We start from the raw sequence: 22,585 nt of genomic DNA on the forward strand, positions 1-22,585 counted from the left end.
TAGGCTACATGGCGTTTTACAAGGTATAAAATGCTACATAACAGCGTTGTCAAATTTGGTCTTTGCCCTTGCCCGTTGGTCGGATTTTAAATTATTGATAATCGGCTCGCCTTTCCTTTAGTGCACGTCCTTTCTAACAACCATGTGAGCACAACTATCGTAAAACGCGTTCGGTGGGCTAAATCATCTTTTCCATCAAATAAAGTGCTTCTGCAAAATTTTAACAGAAAATAATGTTGCTAAAATTGCCAGTATATACGATCCGCCGAATTGCGACTGTCCGAGATTGTTAAACTCTCGGTAGAATGGCCCTTATCTCATTTACAGTGCTTGAGCAAATTCCAACGCTTTTTATAACATTTCTATTGGATGTTCGATTCGGATGAGTAACTATGTTTACATTCTTGTCGCTATGACGTCATACACCGAAGCATTGTGACGTGTAGTACGACGCGAAGATCAGCTGGTCTTACTTTAACAGATACCAGAGTTCCATAACTCTTGTTTACAAAGTTGGCAACCTTGCAGCTTTTCATGAATTCTTTTATCCATTTGTTTTAAAAGTTTGTTTAGGTTTAAAAAGTGACCGCAGGAATGGTTTATCACTTTATACTCGTTCGTTATTAATCAAGGCGTATGCACATTGAGATTGTTTGATTAATATTAATGTAACTTAAAATCTCAATAGCAGGTAAAAATAATTGATTACAGTTAGCATCCTGTGTGTAACATTACCGGGAAAACAAGTTACGAGCAAACTCTTTAGTGATAAAGTTAGAACTGGCGCAGGATTAGAGCTAGCACGAGTTACAGTTTACTATTTGAAGTTGTATGTGTAAAATATATGCTGTTAAGTTACCTAACAAACATTTTATAGTTTAGTTGATAGTTAAAAGTTAGTTTACCCTATATATATATAAGTTAATTTCAAGATTTATGTTGGTCAAAAAACTCTTAAAGATAATTAAAAATACAGTTTTTATTTAACTTGTTAAATAAAAACTTTTTTATTTAGGTTGAGATAAGAAATGCCTGCTGGCCAATGATTTGGACAAAAACTACACCTTACTTGAAAAATATGGGTCCTAAGCCTGGGAGTGGAATTTTAGGTTCACTTAGAGAGAAGTTGCTCAAAAACTGGTTTGTTTTGGGAATTGTTCTGGTCATTCTGCTGGCAAGAGCAAACCCAGAATTCGGAGCTAAAGGGGGTTTGTAAATTACTATAGTGATAAACTGATAACCAATAAGTGAATAGAATAATATTTAATATAATTTTGCACAAGGTGTATGAAACAGTACACCCGTGTTATAACGACTGTCGTTTTTGGCCATGTGGGAATAAACCAAGTTACATTCGTTCATTCATTCATTCACATTCAATTTTAATAACAATGTGTTTAAAGCCTATCATGATGCTGGTAAAAAATCATCAATTTTTTGTTGTACAATATTTTGATATTACTAATTAAATAATTAAACTGGTATAAAACAGTACTGGAATTGTGTATGGGCTTTTCATAGTATAGTTAAATCATTCGTTGGAATATCACAGGAAACTATTCAGCCACCATAGATGAATCAGTAGTTTCCTAATAAGCGAAACAAAGCACACACTTCCAAAGATAATTAGTATCTTTCTAATGTTTCCTGTTTTCCCTGGTCTACCTGTTATGATGAATGGTACATGTTAAAATAAATTATGAAACCTTAACATAGGTGCTGGTCAAAAAATAGCCATTCATGTTCTCGTGTGTTGGAACTTTTAGGGTTTTCAGTTTCACAGAGCACTGTATATTTGTACCCGCACTGTACTAACATTAAATCAATGATGTTTCCACAGGGCCATTGATGCCAGAGATTACCGTAAAGTACATCGCAGTGTCACTCATATTTTTCAACAGTGGGTTATCATTAAAGACTGAAGAATTAAAAAAAGCATTGTTACAGGTACCAACATTTCTTTTTTGCCAACAACTAGTCAACTATTATTCATGTAATATGGTTGTCTTGTGAGTTGACAACAATTTTAACTCAAATTGACAACAATTTTTTTTTTCAGTTAACAACAATTTTTAACTTTTTTACTTTTTTTATGTATATCAGTATAGATTTTAGTCAATTTTATTCAATTCGAAAAACATCTAATTCATCCACAGGTTCAGCTCCATACATTTATTCAATCATTTACTCTTCTGTTCACACCATGTGCGATGTGGATCCTATTGCATTTCTTATCAAAAACTGCTATAAATGTTTATCTTATTCAAGGGTAGGTCAGCTCATGCTATTTAAGTTGTGTTATTGTTTTTATACAAATTATCAGCCACACAAAAAAAATAATAAAAAAATCCTCAAAAAATAATCGCCCAAAAGTAACATACTTGGTAACTTGTAAGCTGGCACGAAGTGTATGAAACAGAACGCCTGTATAATGACTGTAGTTTTCCGGCCATGCGAGGATATAGCAAGTCACATTCATTCCTTTATTCATTGTTATTACAATACCTTTGATCAAATTCTCTTCCAGTTTACAGATAGTAAGTTGCATGCCTCCACCTGTGTCATCTGCTGTCATATTCACAAAGACTGTTGGTGGAAATGATGCTGCAGCCATTTTCAATTCTGCTTTTGGCAGTTTTCTTGGTATCGTAGTCTCTCCAGTGCTGGTCTTTATGTTTGTAAGTCAGTTTTCCTCAATTTTAAATGATATAGTAGGGTGAGGGTTGATGGGATACCTTTGATACATACTATCAAAATATATACGGTTTTACAACTCTTTGAATGTTCTTTGTTTACTATCAAAAAGGACGATAAAATAGATTAAAAATCTGTCCCATATCCCCCACCCTACTATACTAAACAAATGTGAAACCAAAATGCGATTTTTATTTTTACAAGTTTTTACATTTTTTAACGTTTACAAATTATATTTGAATTCCATATTTTCACAGATGGGTTCTTCATCCACAGTCCCATTCATTGATATTTTTTCAAGTTTATTTGTAACTGTGGTGGTACCAATCCTCGTAGGACAGGTAACTGGTTTACCAGCTATATTTAAATACTGTAATAAATTCTGCATACCTGACCCAGATCTGGTGCATAGTTAAACACAGTGTAGTAATGAGTTCCGCGAAGAGTTAAACCATTCTTGTTTAAAGAAATGTAGTAAGGGTCTGGTGGTACGAAAACGTAACAGACAAAAATCCAGCCCAACCAATTGTGTAATAAAATATATATATTTCCCCTAAATGGCATCGTCAGTATCTTATTCGACTGAAAAAATAAAATTTACTAATAACTTCTCACATGTTACTATTACATGACTTAAAAATGACAATACCCCATTAGCTGATACCCCAGGCCCCAGTAACCAACTTTTTAAACACCTTTTCAGATTGCTCGACAGTTTGTAAAGGGTTGGTTGGAACGAACGCAACCTCCTTTTGGAATCATTGGCAGCTTTATTTTACTCCTGATAATCTACACAACATTCTGTGACACTTTTTCCAACTCAAACCTTAAAATCGATTACTTTAGTTTGGCATCCGTGGCTGCAACAGGTACTTTGTCAAGACTATGTTATCTAACATGCATATTCTATGCTAAAGGTTCTCCTTGCCCAGATACAAATGCTAGCTGTATTTTTTGGGTGAATTTGCATAATTAACGTTAACACAAAATCGATAAATTTTCATAATTAACACAAAATGTGCTGTTTTTTAATGGCTTGCCTGACCGAATTTTTTATATAGTATTCTTATGGCAAGCTACGCTGATAACCTTGGTGTTCTTCATCACTACGAGAGTTACTTGGTTGGGATTCAAACCACAAGACACAGTGTGTGCAATGTTCTGTGCCACACATAAGTCTCTAACCCTGGGTAAGTTGCTCATAAAATATGAATAAGTCTGTATATATGTGGAGACTATAAGTTTGCATCTAAAATGTTTGATCTTCAACAAAACTTAAATATCACTTCAAGTTTATCATTTCAAAAATTTAAATATTCCTTTCAAAAATTAAAAACAATTTTTTTTCCTTAAATTTTTGTTTCTTTTTCTTTTACTGTTCTTATTTCTTCTTCACTTCAGGCATCCCGATGATAAAGATCATTTACCTCGGATCTCCTTACCTCTCTCTCCTCACGATCCCTCTCCTCATCTACCATCCCACACAAATGCTCCTTGGAGGAGTCCTCGTCCAATCTGTTCGCTCGTGGATGCACAGAGCACTTAAAACCGAGCTTCCTGCTCCTAGTTAAGTGGATGTTCACTAACGTCTCGACCTGCATCATGACTATCAACGACTGGAAAAAATAGGGACAAAGTTTGAAAATAATGACCAAGTACTAATTGATACAAACGCGCTATGGTGCTTGTGTAGTTAGGTGTTATTTTCTTTTTCATTATTTATTCAGTTTTCCCGTGTGTAGCAAAAACCGCAGTTCAAGGTCAACATATCTATTTTAAATCTATTTATTCCGAAGCATTTTAGTTGTTTTTATACACATGTATTTTAGGCAATTTTTGATCCTTTTTTAGTTGTTATGCATTTCCACACGTCCGAAACCAATTCATGAAGCTACACAAATCGAAGTTTGTTACTTATACCGTATTTTGCTTATATTCTATTTACTCAAGATGCTCTTCCTGTGAAATGTACTTATCAAGCCTTATAAACATAATAAATGCGTCATATACTATGTAAATGTAATATATCGTGTCGTGATAGACGCCCGTATGTAAAACACATACTGATGGGTCAAGCGACGTTGCACAATTTTTTAGCGTAGGTTATGGGTTCAAGGCTCGTCGCTGCTACCATTGTGGGCGTGAGTGGACACTGAACTACAATTTCTCCAACCCAGTGTTTACAATGGGTCGTCTGAATTGTCATTCATACATAAAAAATAAACAACAACGAAGTTACAATCGTGGTAACTCGTAAACTAGCACCAGGTTTAAACAGAACACCTGTGTTATAACGACTGTCGTTTTCCGACCACGCGAGGATAAAATAAGATACATTCAATTCCATGGCTCGGGTAACTGAGTTAGAAAACGATCGTAGTACGAACGAGTGGTTTTATTGACAGCAAGTACGATATCTGCATATACACCTTATGTTCAAGCGACACGAATCATGTTTAATCTGCTTCCAATCTCATGCACTGCAATGCATAACCTGCAAATGCAAAATTCAACTTGTTATTCACCAAAACTATTTTTTGTTTATTTAATATATTAGGGACACCTTTAGCACATATTTCCAAATATTCGAAATAATATTAACAACGGTATATAGGAGTCGTGAGGATATGGTTTATCTTTTTTTAAAGTTTCTTTTAACCACCAAATGGGGCGAGAAAATAGAATAAATAAAAATATCCCGGCTTCTCCCACCCTGTTATAAAGGATTGTGAAGCGATATACCTTGTGTCACGTGGCGGCATCTGAATTTTGAAGGTTTCCAAATAATAACGCTTCTTGTTCGCGAATGTTCTGATCGTTCGCGCACGACGCTGTATAAACTTGAACCGAATCCTGTGTGCCGAGTTTCTATGGATGAAAGCGACGTGCTTGTTGTTTAACAAATCATGTAAGGATAAATAAACTTAATAAGACACTTATAATTTTATTCATTACGCACACGAGGGCAAACTATGGGGATTTGAATTTACGATATTAGAATTGATATTACACTTCGGCGGTTTCTTTGATTCAAACTAGAATGATTCTAATACTGTTGGGTGTCTTGTCAATAGATACACACTATGACAGCACCAAGCTTCGATATACATGATTCTCAAGGTACGAAGCGAGCATTCATATGTTTTACGGTGCCGTCTTAACCCAACATAACCTAACCAACGCGTATAAGTAGGGTGGGGAAGATGGGACACCATTTTATGAATACTATCTCGTCCCTTTTGGTAGTGAACAAAAAAAATCGAGAAGAACTATAAAGCCGTACTCCCACGACTCCAATCAACCGTTGTCGATAAACAGTTATGTGCTACAGGTGTCCCGTCTTCCCCACCCTACTATATCTTCGTTCACCAGCGGTTATACATTGCATGATGTGACTACACACAAGGTTGCCTAAACTCGGCCAACAATATTTAAACCGTTGATTAATCTCCCCACACCTACCTTCATAAGTTGTAACTGTCGCTGTGCGAGATAATAAGCTGCACGAGGTTTCGGGGTCACCGGGGTCTCTACGTCACAATAACCAGTTTCGCCAACAGGGGCCGGTCTGTCTGTAACAATGCCGTTATAATGGGGTTAATGACGTCATACGGATTTTGATATGACGTCATGGTGAGGTTATTAATTTATTGACGTCACAATGAGGTTGAAGTTTAATGACGTCAAAGGGAGGTTGATATTCAATGACGTCATCGTAAGGTTTAATATTCGATGACCCTATAATGAGGTTGAATATTAAATGACGCCATCATGTGGCTGATTTTCAATGACGTCATCATGAGGTTGGTTATTCACCAGACGATTACCCCACAGTAATGCTCATCTATACTTGATGAATCAGTAAACTTATCTATCGTATCTTAACATAATATGCTTTTTGCAACACTAACTTTACTCAGTTCGGTGCTTATAACAATATAAATACCTGATTCACTTTCTACGATGTTGCTGCAGCTTTTACCGTCAGGTGGCGTTGTGAGACGGTGCGACATGGACATTACTTCTGTTGTGCGTTTTGTATCTCCTAAAAGTGACAAAAAACAATGACGTCATTAAATTGCGTCACCTCTTACGTCATACTCATTCGAACACACTTACTTCTTTTTAAGCGACAACAAGTCGCAACTGTGACGATTACAACGACTATGATTATGACGACACAAGCAGTGATCCCACCCGCCATCACAGGGTTTTTGACTACGTCATCAATCCAAGTTTCCTTCTTCCTGATGACGTCAGTATTGTTGCTAGGCGACGGTGTTGTTTGCAAACTGCTGCTATCTGAAAGAGGAAATTGTAAATTCTCAGCTAATCGATTGATTTACCTTTATTAACAGTAACACGAACTCAGGGTAGGTATATTATCTTAGGTATAGGTATAATAATATCACCGTTCTTTAATTTTAAACAATATTTTACATAACTTATATAAGGGTGGGGGAAGATGGGACACCTGTTCATTCTATTTTATTTTCCAATTTGGTAGTAAGCAAAAAAACATTCAAAGAATTAGGAACATCTATGTTTACAACTCCCATGCACCGTTGTTAATTGTTTAAAACACGATTAGGATATTTGGATATTCTGTGCTAAAGGTGTCCCATCCTCCCCCACCCTACTATATTATTTAATTTTATATTAGCAGTTTAATGTTAAATATTAAAACTTCAAAACTACACTCGAGTTTTACCGATTACTTTATACAAGAGCATGAAGCCGCAAGATGCGATGACGTCATTCATTGGCGGTAGTTTATACCGCACGGTGGCGATGTTTGCTTGTGACGTCACACTGCGTAACTGTGACCTCATAGCGGTGGTCTTCCACTCGTCAGTGATGGTGAGCAGTTCTCCAGCAACAAGTTGGGAATAAATCAAACGGAAGCGGAGAAATTTTCCAGGAGAAGTGTAGAACCTCCATACCTTACAATAAAACCATAGTTAATTTGCGGTTGCATGTAACTTGCTTTAAACAACAGTCGTTATAACACGGGTATTCCGTAGCACGAGATGAATTTTGGTCAGTTGACCAATTACCCCAACTTCCAAGGACACTCATAGAGAGCCTAAAGAGTCCGACCCACGGTTTTCATAGTTGCGCAGTTTTTATATAAAAAAAAAACATATAAAAATGTTAATGAATACCAACGATGCTGAATTTACAGATAATTTGTGCAAATGTGCTTTAATTTATAAATTATCAACGTTTAAAAAATTCATATTTAATTTATTGTAACAGTATACTCACAACTTCGTTATTATGTCCACACTGTCCCTGCACCGGTGAAGTGAGAACACCCGTGTGATAAGCTTCTACAAAACAACCACACATGCACGGTGATGACGCATTCGTTGACGTCATCAGAGAGGCGAATCCGCAACCCGAATTGCTTGGTTGTCCTACTTCAAACTGATACTCGGTGTTTATTCCAGGATCTGTTTTAAATGTTGAACAGGATATGTGTAAGATGACGACTTGGTGTTGTTTTTACAAAAAGGCATTTCATTAATTCGAAGTTTTCCGATTATTAAACTTCAAAACAGAAATACCTTTAGAACAGTGTTGCCCGCCACCCATAGGTTTTGGATTATCGCACGTTCTTGTCCTTCTGCTGAGGGAAACACTGCAAGGTCGTTCACATTGACTCCAATAGGACCAAGTAGTCCATGATCCAGATACACTAAAGTCTGCAAAGCATTATGAATGAATAAGTAAATGGAACCTTTTCCCCGGCGCAAGCGGACAGTTCTTATAACATAAGGGTTCTCTTTCATACACCGCCTCGTGCCCGCTTACGAGCTACCACGTTTGTAACTTTCTCCAAATTAATTTAGAGGAATTTTTGTTCATGTGTTTGTGGGTTATTATTTTTTGTGTTATTTTTTATTATTATTATTTTATTATTATTATGTTTTGTGTCTTGCCCAACGACACGTACACCCACAATGGTAGCAGCGACGAGCCTTTAACCTATAATCTCTAGGTTAGAAACACGCGCGCTAATCATTTGGCCACATCGTCAAATTGATCTCCCAAAACAACGCAATTTTCGAAAGTAAAGCTCGGTAAATATGTCAACATCTATACGGAATACATACTTAAACTTGTATTGGCTCGCCTACAGACGGTTCTCATGGCAACCCCAGAAGTCATGTAGCGGAAACAAACGCCAGGACTGTTGTGTAATTTATCGAATATCGATTGACATTCAAACTCGACGAAATCTTCTGTGGAAAAACAAAGAATAAAAAAACATCGTAAAAAATATCTTAACAGTTATAAATGCAATAAAACTTGACGCTATGTTTGTTTTAAACATCATTGAAAAAATAGGTAAATATATTTAATTCGTCTGAGAAAAAAGAATTTAACCTATACTGTTGTATAGCTTCGTCCATGCATACAGTTTGTATAACGAGAGAAAATATTGTTCGACACGTGTATTGCGCAAACTCACACCTTCTACTAATGTGCTTTGAACACAAATATCAACAGATGTTTCGTAACAAACACAAAACATGGTACTTACCGTCGCTACGAGTCGTGCGGTTGCCAAGATCGAAAGTCTCCCCGTCGTTACCCATGGCAACGGCCTGTATGACGTCATTGGGAGGCACACAAGGTGGTCGTTTGTAAAATACTTTAATCGATCCACCTGAAAAAACATCGGTGCTGGTTACAGAGGCAAATACCTTATGAGCGGCGAAATTGAGGAATAACGTATACCTTGACAGTTTGTGACGTCATCAGTGACGTCAAGCGAGTACTCTCCGCTCCAGTTGACTTCCATGACGTTGCTCTCGGCGACTATGACGTCACTATTACGCACAGACATGACCAGCTGAGCGACGTAACTACCAGGTTGGTTGAATACGTCACACAAGAAAACGACTGAAGATGGCGGGAATGTGACTTCACGCGTTGCCATGACGACTAAAAGGAAAATATTACAAAAACTTTTATGTTAAACTTTATTTCAAAACGTTAAAAAAAGCAAATCAAAATAAAAATTTACAAAATAAGTTTCTTTTTATGTGATAACAATGGGCCACCACACACATCTGATTAAGCAAACGTGTTGAAGGTACACAAGCAGGGTTTTACATTACCTGAATTATTTCGTAGAAATCGAATAAACGTCGGGTACTGGTTGACCACAGCTGATGAACATAGGATGGGAGGTAACGATACAGTTACCTGGTAATATAAGGAAAGGGGTTTAAAATAAGCGAAGTTTTTACCAAATCGTATATATAGTGGGGTTGGGGAAATGAGACAATGTTTTATTATACTTTCTGATACCATTTTGTAGTAAACAATGAACATTGAAAGAGTTAAAAAACCGTATCCTCACAACTCCCATAGACCGTTGTTAAAACACGATCAGTTTATTTGGATAATATGTGCTTAAGGTCCCCATTTTACCCCCGGGTATACTATATCTCCATAAACGTCTTAAACAAATCAAAGATTCATTTTTCCTGTGAGCATGTTATAAAACAATGAAAACAATCTATAATTTTTGATATTTATTAAAAACAATGTTCATTATTATACGCAACCATATCATCACTACCTTTACGTCGGTAGTTGACGCCTCATGTTTTGATTTCGTCCTTAGTTCGATTTCTGGTCGCTTGGTGGCGCTCACAGTGACGTTGGTCATGACACGTGACTCTGGAATTCGTAATGGTCAGTCGATGCTATCGTGACATCATGTTTTGAAATTATGCGTTAATAATTACCTCGCATGGGGTCTTGAAGGGCGAACCTGTATTCGCCTAAACGTGAAAAGTAACCACAATCGAACACTAAAGGCGTTCGTTCGTCTCCCTGTGACATAACAATACACAGACAATGAGCGACTAATGTTCCTCCTATGACATCACAATAAGAGCACAGGACAGTTGTAAGTGGCGATTCTTAGACCTCAATCGATCCGTTAGCGAAGAGAAATATTTCTTATGCTGTCGAAGTGGCCAATGAAAAGCATATTTTATCTAACGGAGCATGTCTGCCAACAAGCAAATGAAACTGGGCAAACACCATCCGTGTACTACTGGTTGTGTTATAGATAGCTATCTTTATACTTGGTATATAGACATACCTTGTTTCCGGTTTTACTTGGCACGATCTGGCCCGCCAGGGGGTTTCCCTCCGCTTCGTAATAAAGTTCGATTATTGCCGTTGTTGCGGTTTTGCTTGCCTCTACTGTGACGTCAGCGCTGAGAGTGGTGATGCGTGACGACGACGATAATCGAATGTCATGTGATCCAGATGAAAATCCGACTAGGATGAATAAACATGAGAAAAGGATTTTGTAAATTTCAGCAAAACAACACGGCGGGGTATGACGTGCACAAACTTAACGGTATCTTCGGTAACATCTTACTGTCATATTATTTACTATCACAGTCTCTTTACTACCATACTAAATAGTATGGTTGTACTGAAACCGAGTAGGAAGAAAAGATTGGACACTTTTTCATTCTGTTTCGTCCTACGTGGTAGTAAACATAAAGCATCATTCAGGGAATTTTAAAACACTATCCCGAGGACTTACATATAGGCCGTTGTTTAATTGTTTAAAACCCGAACAAGATAGTTGGATATTGTGTGCTAAAGGTGTCCTATCTTCCCCACACTACTGTATTTTCAATTAAGTTTCCATGTATACCGTAAAAATCCATGTTCGTTTTAAATAAATAAAACGTAAATAAGTAAAACTCTGTGTAAGCAAAATCTATACACAACAACCACCCACGTACCTAGAATGTGTGGCTACGAAACCTAGCTTAGAAACCTGGCGGCTAAATAGGCGGGTACGATGATAAGGCCATACATGATTTCAATGGGGGTAATATTACTATACAACTTCAGCGCATATCGGTATCTCAAATTGCAAAGCAAACTAATGTAATGGTTATGTGTATAGTTTCTTACCTTGCGCTAAGAATGATGCCAGCGCAATCAGTGCTCGCATATTTGGCGGCAGAATAATTTAAATCGTCGCTCGCAGGTCACAAAATAATTTCTCACAAACCTGCAACGTACAAATGGCTGATAAAACGAAGCAGTAAAATGCCACACTGGTCCCTGAAGCGCTGACCGCCTTGCTATACATAATTTAACGGTGGTTGTGAGCCGTCAGCAAATTGCGCGGATAAACGGATGAGCTGCCTGATGCTTCCGAACAAGCAAATAAACAATTTAAACCACCTGCCCGTGTTTCACCATGCTGTTATTGCCCCGTACTGCGTAAAAGCCTGCTTTGCTGTATACAGATTATAATAACGGCCGCATTTCTCGGCAATTTGCCACACGGACGATCTGTGCATAAACTTAAACAAAACCTTGGTCGCACGCGGTAAACTAGGTTCTATCCTACAACTTAAGAAGTCGACCTTACCACTATTCCTAACGTTTAATTTGCCAGCCACGTCGAGGCGTGTTAATTTATTGTTCGTGGAAAAACGTTGGAATTTATAACACGCGAAGTAATCTTACGTCATTAGCTAACTATCCACTCCCCTGTAAAGACGAACACTTGGCCTACTTGTGCGCAACCCTTTTCGTTCAAAAAATATATCAAAAGTGTGTTCTGTCATTCTTGGCGCGACAGACACGATTTTAAATCAGTACTGAATGCGTACATTGTGATGTCACAAAGTGCTTTTTAGCCCACTATAAAATAAACAAGGCTATTGTTGCGACACAAAACGTAATGTTCCATATGTAATCTGGAATCTCTTTATTGCTGCCGCGGCTTCAGTTTTTGCTTCAAGACGCAATAAAACTTCGCCCACTCTTTATAGTGCTTTTCTGACTGAACGGTTACGAGCACTGACTTCAAAATTACGGCTGGTGTTGCTAACGACATAGACGAAATTTATGACTTGCTCAGCAAGGCACCTCAGTGTTATGAACTTGAAGGTAGCGCCTTAAGCTTTTTCTTATTACTTAAAAAAAGCTGCTATTTCGGAGATAAATCGTCGCAAGCGTAATCCGTCTAAGCAATATCTTATCTTTAACTTAGCTGCAATATATCTGTGGAAAATCTCAACGTACTTCTAATGGCTCACTTCCTCCAGGATGCGATAAAATTCCGGATCAACCTGCAAGGCCAGCGATTTGACTCTACACTGGGTCGACTGCCCCATAAAATATTGACTTCTTGTCCGAATGTTTGTTCACGCGTTTACTCTATTACGTCACAATACAAACTACAAAGCAGAGCACACTGAGGCTAATCTACAGCATCTAGTTGCGAGACGTTGTCCGACCCGAGGTCACAGACTCGTCTTGATTAATATGGCTACTATGTTTTAATAAACTTAGCCGCCGTATTCTAGCTAACCTCTTGTTTGCGTAGCCAATAACCAACAGCTTACTTTGTTTGGCGATAAACAAACCCACAGGCCGCACTAGTGAATATACCACACCGGTTGAAATTAAAGGCGAATACACAGACCTTATCGTAACCCCCGAATTTTGAACGTGTGGTGTTGGTCGTCTGGTGTAAAGTTTGACGATACTCCACAATCACATGCGTATTGACGTTAGAATAAAGAATCAGCTGAGATAACAAGACTTTTATTCGGGAAAGGTCAAAGTATAATTGGTATATGGCTTATGTAAATAGAATATATTACACACGATGACGTAACGGTAAATTATAATGAATACGTCTGTTCAGTGACAGGTCACGTGCTAATATAAGTGTGTAGTCTTTAAATAAAAGAATATTCCTACAATTATAGGTAAGCGCACGAAACAAGATCTATATTTTTGAACTGGTCACAGTAATTCCCAAAAATGTTTTCCGAAAGTTCTACAAAAAGTTAAGCGTCAAACAGAAAACATCGACTGTATAAAGTAGGTCGGGGTTAGATGGGCCACGTGTCCATTCTATCTCGTCCCATTTTCCAGGCAGTAAACTAAAAATATTATAAAACCGTATCTTTCGACGCCCTGTGAGCGTTGCTGATGTTTAAATCACGATCAGGATATTACGTGCTTAAGATGTCCCATCTTTCTTCACAGTACAGTATATTTTTAAAATAATTTAAACCTTTTACAGGAGCTACTTTTTTTAACCAATGGCTCTTGATCGCCCACTACCGACGACGGAAATGAGAACGTCATGAGTTCTAACAGTTGGAGGTAAAAAAAGAGCAAGAATAGATGACGAGTACGCTAGACAAGTGAGATATAATCACTCAAGTTTGGAATTACGATTGCACACGAATCTGGAGGCTGGAATAACAACGAAAACTGTTTAGGTAGCCTTAATTATAAGAGCTCACCCGAACACCCGCTTATATACTACGTAAAGTGCGTTTTCTTACAAAACACCAGCGTTGCTTCAACTTGCGGAAATATGTTAGCTCGGAGTTTTAATACTTCCTACTTGGGCCCTAAACGTAAAATATGCACAAAAACGATCCGGCCAAAACGAATCACATTTTTTGAAAAGCGGTCGATGATTCAATTTCTATTGGGACTTCCACTCCTACACAACATATAATTTTTCAGATGTAAGAGTTGTGAGAAATAAAGAACAAACCAGGATATTGTTGCCACCATAGTATACTGAAGTTGCCATTGTAGCGGTTGGGTGGGCGTCGAGCACAGATTTTATATTATAGTTTAAGTTTACCCAAATTAACTGAATGCATAAAGATTAAATATTAAACAGCCGTGTTGCGTAACTATTTTATCTGGCGTAACTGTATTTATGATTGAGCGACACATCCTGCGTGTTCCTATTACCACAAGGAAATGACAGGACAGCCTGCCATTCTTTGGTGTCAATTATCTCTTCCGTTTTTTGTGTTCGCGCACATGTTCCATATCCTATACAAGCCCTCCTATTTTCTGTGTTGTGAGGGACAGTATGAGCTGACTTTATACTTTAGCTGTCCTCACGTTTCTCCATAGCCTCGTACCGCTCGTTTGTCCACCGATGAACTGAGCTGTCGACTTCGTGTTATGGAGTCCTACCATTGAACTGTTACCCAAACCCCCAACACCACGTAAACTTAACGTTAGTATGTGTTCCTTCCGAATAAACTGATCACTCTGATTTTTACTGTGTTAAGGTTTTGGTGACGAAGATTTAATGAAAATGGCTAGTGAAGATTTTGTGGAAATTGTAGTGATCATTTTGTGGTAAAGGGTACAATGGTGGCAAAAGCATATAAAAAGGCAGTGATATGATTAAAATAATTACTGTTAAAAATCATTTACTTTTTTGCGTCCAATTCCTGTTTCTTTCATTACTTTTAACCACTCTCCATGTGTTTTTGGGTTAGTTTCTTTGCAATACCAATTCCCATAATATTGTTTGTGATTTTCAGACTCCCGAATCTTTTTGCATTTTCCACACTTAATTGGTCCAGGTCTATAATATGACCTTCGCACTTTCCCAGCTTGTTCTTCCTTATGTTTCCTTTTCAAGTAATTACGCTTGCTTTTGTTCATGGGTGCGTCAAATATGGGCTTGCTTTTGGTCATCGGTGCGTCAAATACATTCATGCTTATTCGTTTGGGAGCAATAGGTATAAGGTAAGCAGGTTGTATGATTAACGGGGTCTGTTGAATTTTCGCCTCGCCAGTTGTGCTTACGGGAACATTGAATGTAACTGGAATATTTAATGTTATTGGAGGTGGTATTGGTTGTTGTGATGGTATTGGTTGTTGTGGTGGTATTGTTTGTTGTGGTTGTTTTGGTTGTTGTGGTGGTATTGGTTGTTGTGGTGGTATTGGTTGTTGTGGTTGTATTGGTTGTTGTGGTGGTATTGTTTGTTGTGGTTGTTTTGGTTGTTGTGGTGGTATTGGTTGTTGTGGTGGTATTGGTTGTTGGGGTGGTATTGGTTGTTGTGGTGGTATTGGTTGTTGTGGTGGTATTGGTTGTTGTGATGAGGTCATCCCTGGTTGTTCCAAACCAAGACTTCGTTTTAGTAAATCTAGTTCTTTCTTCTTCTCGCTGTATAAATTATTAGTTATTAGACGAATGAAGAGGTGGAGTAAAGACATCTTAACGAAATAGTAGATGTAGCATGCTTACAGTAGTGTCAATGTAGTGGGATTAACTTCTGGCATTTGTATCGTGTATTCAATGAACTGAGGTGGTTTCTTGAATATGGGCTTCAAATTCAAATGGTCTTTGCTAAATTTCATAAATCTCTGACAGTCGGATAAGTATTGTACAGTTTGCCTCAGCCATTTATCACTATGCATTTCCTTTAATTCCTTGTGCAGTTGAATGGTGCTAAAGCCAGAAGCAGTTTGACCAAGCATACTGATAACATAACTGTCACAGGCAGGTTTATATGATAGGAGAACTGGGAACTGTAGTCTGTGGCCAATACATAACTGATTGACAATATTCTCATCCCAACTGATGTACTTTTCTTTGCATTTAGAACATTTCAAATGTTCTGCAGCCATGTAGTAACTGTCATCTAAGTCCATCACTTGTTTAGTGTGGTGGTAAACTCCTGCACTTGTGAGAATCTGAGAGCAGTTTGGATAAGGGCACACCAGCACTGATCGCCAAATTAGTGTCGGCATCCACATAAGTAACTTGTGACCAAAGTATCTTGAAGGATTTGGTTGCTCTGTACACCGAAGGGGTGGCTGAGGTGGATACCACCAAAGTTTATCAATTCTGTAATAAATAGAAATGTAATGTAAAACAGGTTTGAGGCAAAGCAAAAAATATTTATATAATATATATATAAGTTATTATGTGGTCCTTAATAAATTCAGCTGCAAGCCAGCAACATATTGTGGTGTTTTATTTATATTCAATTTAACTGCGTTGTTTATTCGTTCATAATCCGTCCCGCTATTGTTCGGTGATTTAAGGTTTTTAAATAAAATAACAATGTAGTTGTATTTTGTCATTGAGGTGTTCCATTTAAATAATACCAGTCTCGGCAGTCTGTTTACCTTGCCAAGTCAAGTTCTGGTTTTCCAGTATAAACATTTTGTTTGAAGAATGTCTGAGCTACCCATGTGTGGTCAACTTTGGGTAAAGTTTGTTGCCAACCATCAGGTAAGAGGGATTCTATTAAAATATTTAAAAGGTATCACACACAAAGCTTGTAAGTTATAACATAACATATTTTTTATTTATCTTTTTAAAAACGATAGCGAAGATCATGTTATTTGAAGAACAAATAAAATAAATCAACAGCAAAACAACAGCTTTTAAAACAAGCTATTGCTATAGATAAAAATTGTGGTGAAAAACGTCAATTGAAAAGTGGGGCTGTTGCACCTAAGTTTATATACAAATTACCTTTATACCCCGCTTTCTGTTTCTGAGAAAGAACACTCCGTTTTGTACCGACCATGAAGTCACTCGAAGCCCTGTAATCATCTTGTGTAGGTGTCGTACTAAAATTAACACCTTGAATGTTTTCCAACTTTGATTGCTTACTCATGGAGGAAATTTCGTCATCCACAATTTTCATTTTCTTCGAAGCGGGTGGTTTATTATTCCCCTTTTCTTTTGTCTTCATTAGTTTTTTAACATGTTCTTGCACCTCCCAAAAAGAACAAGCATAGTTCATAAAAGCAGCTTTGTTTTTACTCAACGGAGCTTCAGTAAAAACCTCAGCACGCATATCACACAGCAACCAAACCGCAAACCCAAATGCATTTTCCAGTATCCATTTGAACGACTGGTTTCGGAACTTTCCGAATTGCATCAAATACTCCCCAAGAACTTCCACTTCATCATCTGTATTGCCCTGCCTCTGCATTACAGCTTGCATGGCCCGTGATCTTACCTAAAAAATAACCATATGTTTAATAAAGATTACCATAAGATGTCCATCAGTAGGACTCGCACTAATTTGGCAAGAATTGGCGACGCCTATTTCATTAACATCCAGTCTGCAAAGTACGGCAGGTAGACAAGCAATTTTGTTTACAAACTTTTAGTGATGCACGCCATAATTTCCCACGCACACCAATAACTTAACAAAGAAAAAATTACATACTAAATTAAGTAGGATTTCCTAACGTGGCAATTTTTGACGATAGCATTGAACATAGGTGCACTGTTGGCACAAAAGTTACATATTGAATATATCAAAGTTAACCTGATCAGGAGGAAGACAAAATGTTGGAGAGGATCCATTCTTCTCATTTTCGTGAATCACCTTTATGGCAGCAGGAGAATACTTCAGTCGAATTTCTCCATTGCTCAAACGTCCAAAGATAGGCTGAGCCATTTTCAATTACGTTATGAATCGTTTGCAATAAATTTTCTTTTGAGTAATTAAATACAGACGCCTTTCAAAATTGAAAACATTACAATCAATGGTCAATCCAAGTTTTTAACAGAATAATGAAAATTTAGGTAAAACACACTATAGACAGTTGCCATTTCAACTATAGTCTACGTTGGTTCAGTCTCACTTTTTCTGTCCGCGCTTTCTTTCGTCTGTTTAATCAACCTCACAAATTTCCGCCGGGTGGGATCTACCTCAAAAACTAGTGATAATTTACACAATATATTTTCGCGTATCAACACTATCCACCGATCATCAAACAAACTTCTTTCCGAAATTGGCGCCGTTCCGGGTTCACAGTTCACAACCCACTTCGAAGAGACGACAAGAGAGCCTGGCTCTAATAGTGGACCACGTGCATAACGAGTTTATTGAGAACGATAAAAGCCAGACCGATTAACATTAACATACACAACTAAGTTCGTGAGTTACACTACCGTCAATAATTTTCTTCAGAGTCCGTCCGGACTCTGATTTTCTCTATTAGCATCGTGTTAAAAGCGTTAGTCAAACACGCAAATTAGGTGGTGATATATGCTAGGATCAGTTGTAAAAAAATTAAATAAAATGAAGTTTCTTCGGTTGCGATGAAAGACAATGGAAAAATTTTTAAATAAAATGAAGTTTCTTCGGTTGCGATGAAAGACAATGGAAAAAAATTAAATAAAATGAAGTTTCTTCGGTTGCGATGAAAGACAATGGAAAAAAGTTTTGACGTTTGTTATTAACCGTACTAAAAACGCGATGTCAGTGGGAATTGAAACAGCAGTCGCTACAGGTCTCCAAGAAATTAGTTGTTTTCTAAAAAAACTAAAACAGGATTAAAATATCTTTATCATTTATGTGGCTGGCGTTGGTGGAAAGCCACTACGGCACGACAAGCCCCCAGCCAATGGTAGTGGGTTTCTACTTAGGTGAGAAACCCTTGCGGGATGTTACTGTCCACGCAGGTTAAAGAAACCCTCATAGACAAAAACGATACAACGAATGCACATAGGTAAGCATGTGCACGACAACAACAACAACAACAAAAAGACAAAAAGAATACGACGAGGTGCAAATAAAAAAAGTGCAAAAAGGGCATGCAATACACACACCAGCTCACGCATATCTAAAATGGGACGGTTGTATATACAAAAGGTAATTAACGCGGACATAATCATTGAAATATCTTTAAAGAAAATATGGTTCCAATCCTGAAGGATAATCATCTGCAGTGTACAAATTATTAAATGTCCAACCACAAGGAGTCGAAGCCAATAACGGCTCCGGATGTCCCAATCAAAAGGTAAGTCACCATGTTGGTACCGCGATACTCTCGTCCTATCTTCACACAATATAATATCGTTCGGATGTTAAGCACTGCTTCGACCGTCATGGAACTGCTTCAGGTTGTTACGAACCGCAGTAATAGTGACCTAAATAACCGAGCGTAGCATCACTACCGGCGGCGACGTCTACGCAACATCCCAACGGTAACATAACTCAGTCTAGAACAGTGACATAACCGCATCGAACGCTGGGCCTCAAAGACCCATCGGCGTAGCGTAATTGTAACGTGGCCAGCGTCACAATTAGGCTTTAGTAAAAATAATAGCAACTGGTTAAAGGGGACAATTATCTAAAAATAAGGGATATTCAATTAAAAAATTTAACTGCGTGTATATTATAATGCGCGTGGATTTTACTAAAGTATTTGTGTACCAACATGCCGATCTTATCAAGTGATTAGGACAATGCAGAATCATTAAAAGATTCGACCTTCGCAGAAGAAACACATAATGACGTGTACAACAACAAAATCCGATCCATCAAGATGTTTGCCATAGTTTTATTACATATATTTCACTGAAATGCAAAATGCACTAAAGTAGTGACTGACAAAAAGGCTGGCCACATTATAGGTCCAGCAAAAACAGGGCACAAACACAAATCCGGCAACACTGTAAGAGTGCTCCAGCAACCACACCCCAACAACACACAACTCTTAAGCCTAAGCAAAACCTCAAACCGGCATCCTTATTCGTCGTCTTTGTCTTTGCTCTTCGTCTGCAAAACGATCGTAAATTAAGTAGGGGTAAGATGGTCCGTGCTTTTATTCTCCTTTATTGTCCCATTTGATGGAAAACAAAGATGATTACATAATTATATACGGAATTATATAACCGTATACCCAAAACACCTTTATGAGTGTTAAAACACGATTAGGAAATAATGGATTATAGGTGCTGAAAACCATCTTGCGTTACAGTAATATTACTACAAACGACACATCATATTACTACAAACGACACGCATATCGTCACCGGTTCATTTCCAAACTAATTTTGGGCAAAATAATACATTTTTTACTATAACAGTAACAGAAAACAGTGCACTACCTTATTGCTCTTTTTTCGGTAGCATATACGCTGACTTTTCTGCAACAACAAAATAGTTAAATGTCTGTTTATATAATGACGTCACAATTACCTTTATTCCCAATTCATACTTTGTTCAGATCCTATGTGACGTCACATACCATGTTCTAAATTATCGAGAAAAATGTTGTTTCAAATAATAAATATATGTACGAAAAACAACTTACGAAGTGGGTTCTTCTTTTGCGTCATCACCACTTCGTGACGTCACATCTCTGATGTCATCTAGAAAAGAGCTGGTGTACGTAACAATGTATATTGTGATTTATACTTTACCAATTCTTTGATCTTCATGCTTTATTTTGTACTAACGGCACGAATAAAATTTAGGAAAAAAATAATATTATTAAGTAATGTGCCTTGCGACGACGCAAAGCGCGCATGGGGCCCCATGAAAAAATGTCGCAAAAAGCAAGAATATAAGAAACCGCATTGTGACGTCGCTAATCTCGCGCTAACGTGTGATCTCGGGCGTGAACTATGACGTAATAATCACGGGCGATGGCAAAGCGGTTATGACGCGATGTCATACAGACGCATTGTGACGTAACGCAGCGATTGTGTAAACCGACGTGACGTCGCAAGTGACCTATATTGTGAGAAAAATAAGAACCGAAGCAAAATTCCTGAAATAAATTTGTCAAATATTAAATTAGTTAAAATAAAAATACTAATCGCAAGGCACAATACTAAAGTTATAATAGGTTTACACATACTTATATTTAAATCTTTTAGTGTAAGTACTTATCAGCAACAGTAGTACTTAACTTCAACTTTTGTATATAATCCTGCACTGAGTATATCCAAAAAGTGTTGCTTTGTCGCTGGTTCATCCAAACTGCCTTGTACAGTTGCAACGTGTTGTAAGGACGACGTTTTACATGCCCGGGGAATCAATAACAAGAGACGTCGGCGAATCAAATGATTGGCGGGCTGGATTTAAATTTTTCACGTTTCTCGGTTGCCCTGTATGTGTGCTTTGCATACTATATAATTGAGCACGCAGGTGGTCACATGGAACCAACACTTGTTCTTGTGTATCCACCCTATTATATTATACGTTTATATTATAGTATAAAGCAGGGGTAAGATGGAACACATATTTATTCTATTTCAGGGCCCATTTGGTAGTTTGCAAAAAACATTTAAGGAATTATAAAATTGTATCATTACGACTCCCATAGATCGTTGTTAATTGTTTAAAACACTATCAGGATATTTTAATATTCTGTGCTAAAGGTGTCCCATCTTCCTCAACCCTATACTACACTTTTATCTTAAATCTTTATTATTGCAGTCGTACTCGTAATACCCATCGCGTCTAATTAAAGCTACGTAATTGTTTCATTGTTTGTAGTAGAGGTCCTTTTTATTGATAATCTGTAGACCCATTGCGTATTTAAATATATGCACCATCCGATGTAGTGTAAATGAACGAACTTTTTTTAATCGGTTCCTGTCAACCGGCTTTTTCCTCAGATATCATTTTTAGCAAGTTACAACTTTTACTATACGCAACATTTTCTTAGTTGCACATAATGTCCAAGTATCTTGATCGTGTTTTAACCGTTTAGGAACGGTCTACGGAAGTTGTAAAGATTAGAGTGAAAAATGTCCCATCTCTCCCTTTCCTACTAACGCAAGTGTGTTTATGATTGACGTCTTGCGTTTTCCCCGTTTGCCGAACTAACACCAATTTTCAGCGTAAAACATTCTTTCCGGTTATTCTGAAAAAGTTCTTCTATTTTCTGTGTTGGAAGGGCAGTGAGAGCTCTCTTTTACTCTTGCTGTTCTCACGTTTATCTGTGGCATAATTCCGCCTGTATGTTTATTTAATAAACCGAGTTGTCGACATAGGCGTACGGAGGCGCGACTGTTTTACTGGAGTCGGATTATGCTGCGCGAAGTACTGAGCTTAGAACACGTGGAGCATAATCCAGAGCTTAGTACATTAGGTGTTCAACAAAAAAAGAAACTGTCTACGACCATACCACGTTGAGAACACCCCATCTCGTCCGATCTGGGAATGTAAGCAACGTCGGGCCCGGTTAGTACTTGGATGGGTGACCGCCTGGGAATACCGGGTGTTGTAGGCGTTTCGTTTTTTTAAAAACAAATCTATGCCTACTACCTGTTTAAAAT

General features: G+C 37.7%; 3 protein-coding genes and 1 non-coding gene across 5 annotated transcripts; 2 read left to right on the plus strand and 2 right to left on the minus strand.

The window, feature by feature from the left end:
• Window positions 1–675: 675 nt before the first annotated feature.
• On the plus strand, window positions 676–4,706 carry LOC149740586 (sodium/bile acid cotransporter 7-like). The gene is made up of 9 exons (XM_089873172.1): window positions 676–805; window positions 1,014–1,208; window positions 1,841–1,947; window positions 2,157–2,269; window positions 2,528–2,678; window positions 2,952–3,035; window positions 3,398–3,563; window positions 3,756–3,884; window positions 4,096–4,706. Exons 2-9 carry the CDS (start codon window positions 1,043–1,045, stop codon window positions 4,263–4,265), a joined length of 1,086 nt encoding a protein of 361 aa, XP_089729298.1. The 5' UTR covers window positions 676–805; window positions 1,014–1,042; the 3' UTR covers window positions 4,266–4,706.
• A 368-nt stretch (window positions 4,707–5,074) lies between these two features.
• Window positions 5,075–12,921, minus strand: LOC149740587 (uncharacterized). Of its 2 annotated transcripts, none has more exons than XM_089873169.1 (17): window positions 12,784–12,921; window positions 11,659–11,758; window positions 10,823–11,004; window positions 10,461–10,548; window positions 10,292–10,392; window positions 9,825–9,912; window positions 9,442–9,648; window positions 9,245–9,370; window positions 8,814–8,939; window positions 8,265–8,402; window positions 7,963–8,150; window positions 7,406–7,637; window positions 6,814–6,996; window positions 6,641–6,739; window positions 6,157–6,266; window positions 5,437–5,562; window positions 5,075–5,188 (listed from the first exon to the last, which is right to left on the minus strand). In XM_089873169.1, exons 2-16 carry the CDS (start codon window positions 11,696–11,698, stop codon window positions 5,443–5,445), a joined length of 2,028 nt encoding a protein of 675 aa, XP_089729295.1. In that variant the 5' UTR covers window positions 11,699–11,758; window positions 12,784–12,921; the 3' UTR covers window positions 5,075–5,188; window positions 5,437–5,442. The 2 variants fall into 2 exon arrangements, with proteins under 2 accessions (XP_089729295.1, XP_089729294.1); XM_089873168.1 differs by having other exon boundaries at window positions 8,814–8,942; window positions 12,784–12,919.
• Window positions 12,922–14,800: 1,879 nt separating this feature from the next.
• Window positions 14,801–18,280, minus strand: LOC149740588 (uncharacterized). The gene is made up of 5 exons (XM_089873167.1): window positions 17,832–18,280; window positions 17,024–17,516; window positions 16,672–16,789; window positions 15,785–16,387; window positions 14,801–15,703 (listed from the first exon to the last, which is right to left on the minus strand). The coding sequence occupies exons 1-5, from the start codon at window positions 17,961–17,963 to the stop codon at window positions 14,950–14,952; spliced, it is 2,100 nt and encodes a 699-aa protein (XP_089729293.1). The 5' UTR covers window positions 17,964–18,280; the 3' UTR covers window positions 14,801–14,949.
• Window positions 18,281–22,420: 4,140 nt separating this feature from the next.
• LOC149740589 (5S ribosomal RNA) lies at window positions 22,421–22,539 on the plus strand. Its single transcript, XR_016384514.1, has one exon. It is a non-coding gene; the product is annotated as a 5S ribosomal RNA (ribosomal RNA).
• Window positions 22,540–22,585: the final 46 nt, after the last annotated feature.

The sequence above is a fragment of the Ciona robusta genome, chromosome 2, assembly GCF_009617815.1.
Source record: "Ciona robusta chromosome 2, ASM961781v2".
NCBI lineage: Eukaryota > Metazoa > Chordata > Ascidiacea > Phlebobranchia > Cionidae > Ciona > Ciona robusta.

Bases quoted from the DNA above. Each gene is read 5' to 3' on its own strand.
- LOC149740586 (XM_089873172.1), top strand. From the start codon at position 1,043: ATGATTTGGACAAAAACTACACCTTACTTGAAAAATATGGGTCCTAAG. The intron at 1,209-1,840 runs GTTTGTAAATTA...ATGTTTCCACAG, and splicing joins AGAATTCGGAGCTAAAGGGG to GGCCATTGATGCCAGAGATT. The intron at 3,885-4,095 runs GTAAGTTGCTCA...TCTTCACTTCAG, and splicing joins ACATAAGTCTCTAACCCTGG to GCATCCCGATGATAAAGATC.
- LOC149740587 (XM_089873168.1), bottom strand. From the start codon at position 11,698: ATGCGAGCACTGATTGCGCTGGCATCATTCTTAGCGCAAG. The intron at 10,393-10,460 runs GTAATTATTAAC...TACGAATTCCAG, and splicing joins CCTTCAAGACCCCATGCGAG to AGTCACGTGTCATGACCAAC. The intron at 6,740-6,813 runs GTAAGTGTGTTC...TGTCACTTTTAG, and splicing joins TTGTTGTCGCTTAAAAAGAA to GAGATACAAAACGCACAACA.
- LOC149740588 (XM_089873167.1), bottom strand. From the start codon at position 17,963: ATGGCTCAGCCTATCTTTGGACGTTTGAGCAATGGAGAAATTCGACTG. The intron at 17,517-17,831 runs GTTAACTTTGAT...GTTATTTTTTAG, and splicing joins TTTGTCTTCCTCCTGATCAG to GTAAGATCACGGGCCATGCA. The intron at 16,790-17,023 runs GTAATTTGTATA...ATATTTTAATAG, and splicing joins ACAGAAAGCGGGGTATAAAG to AATCCCTCTTACCTGATGGT.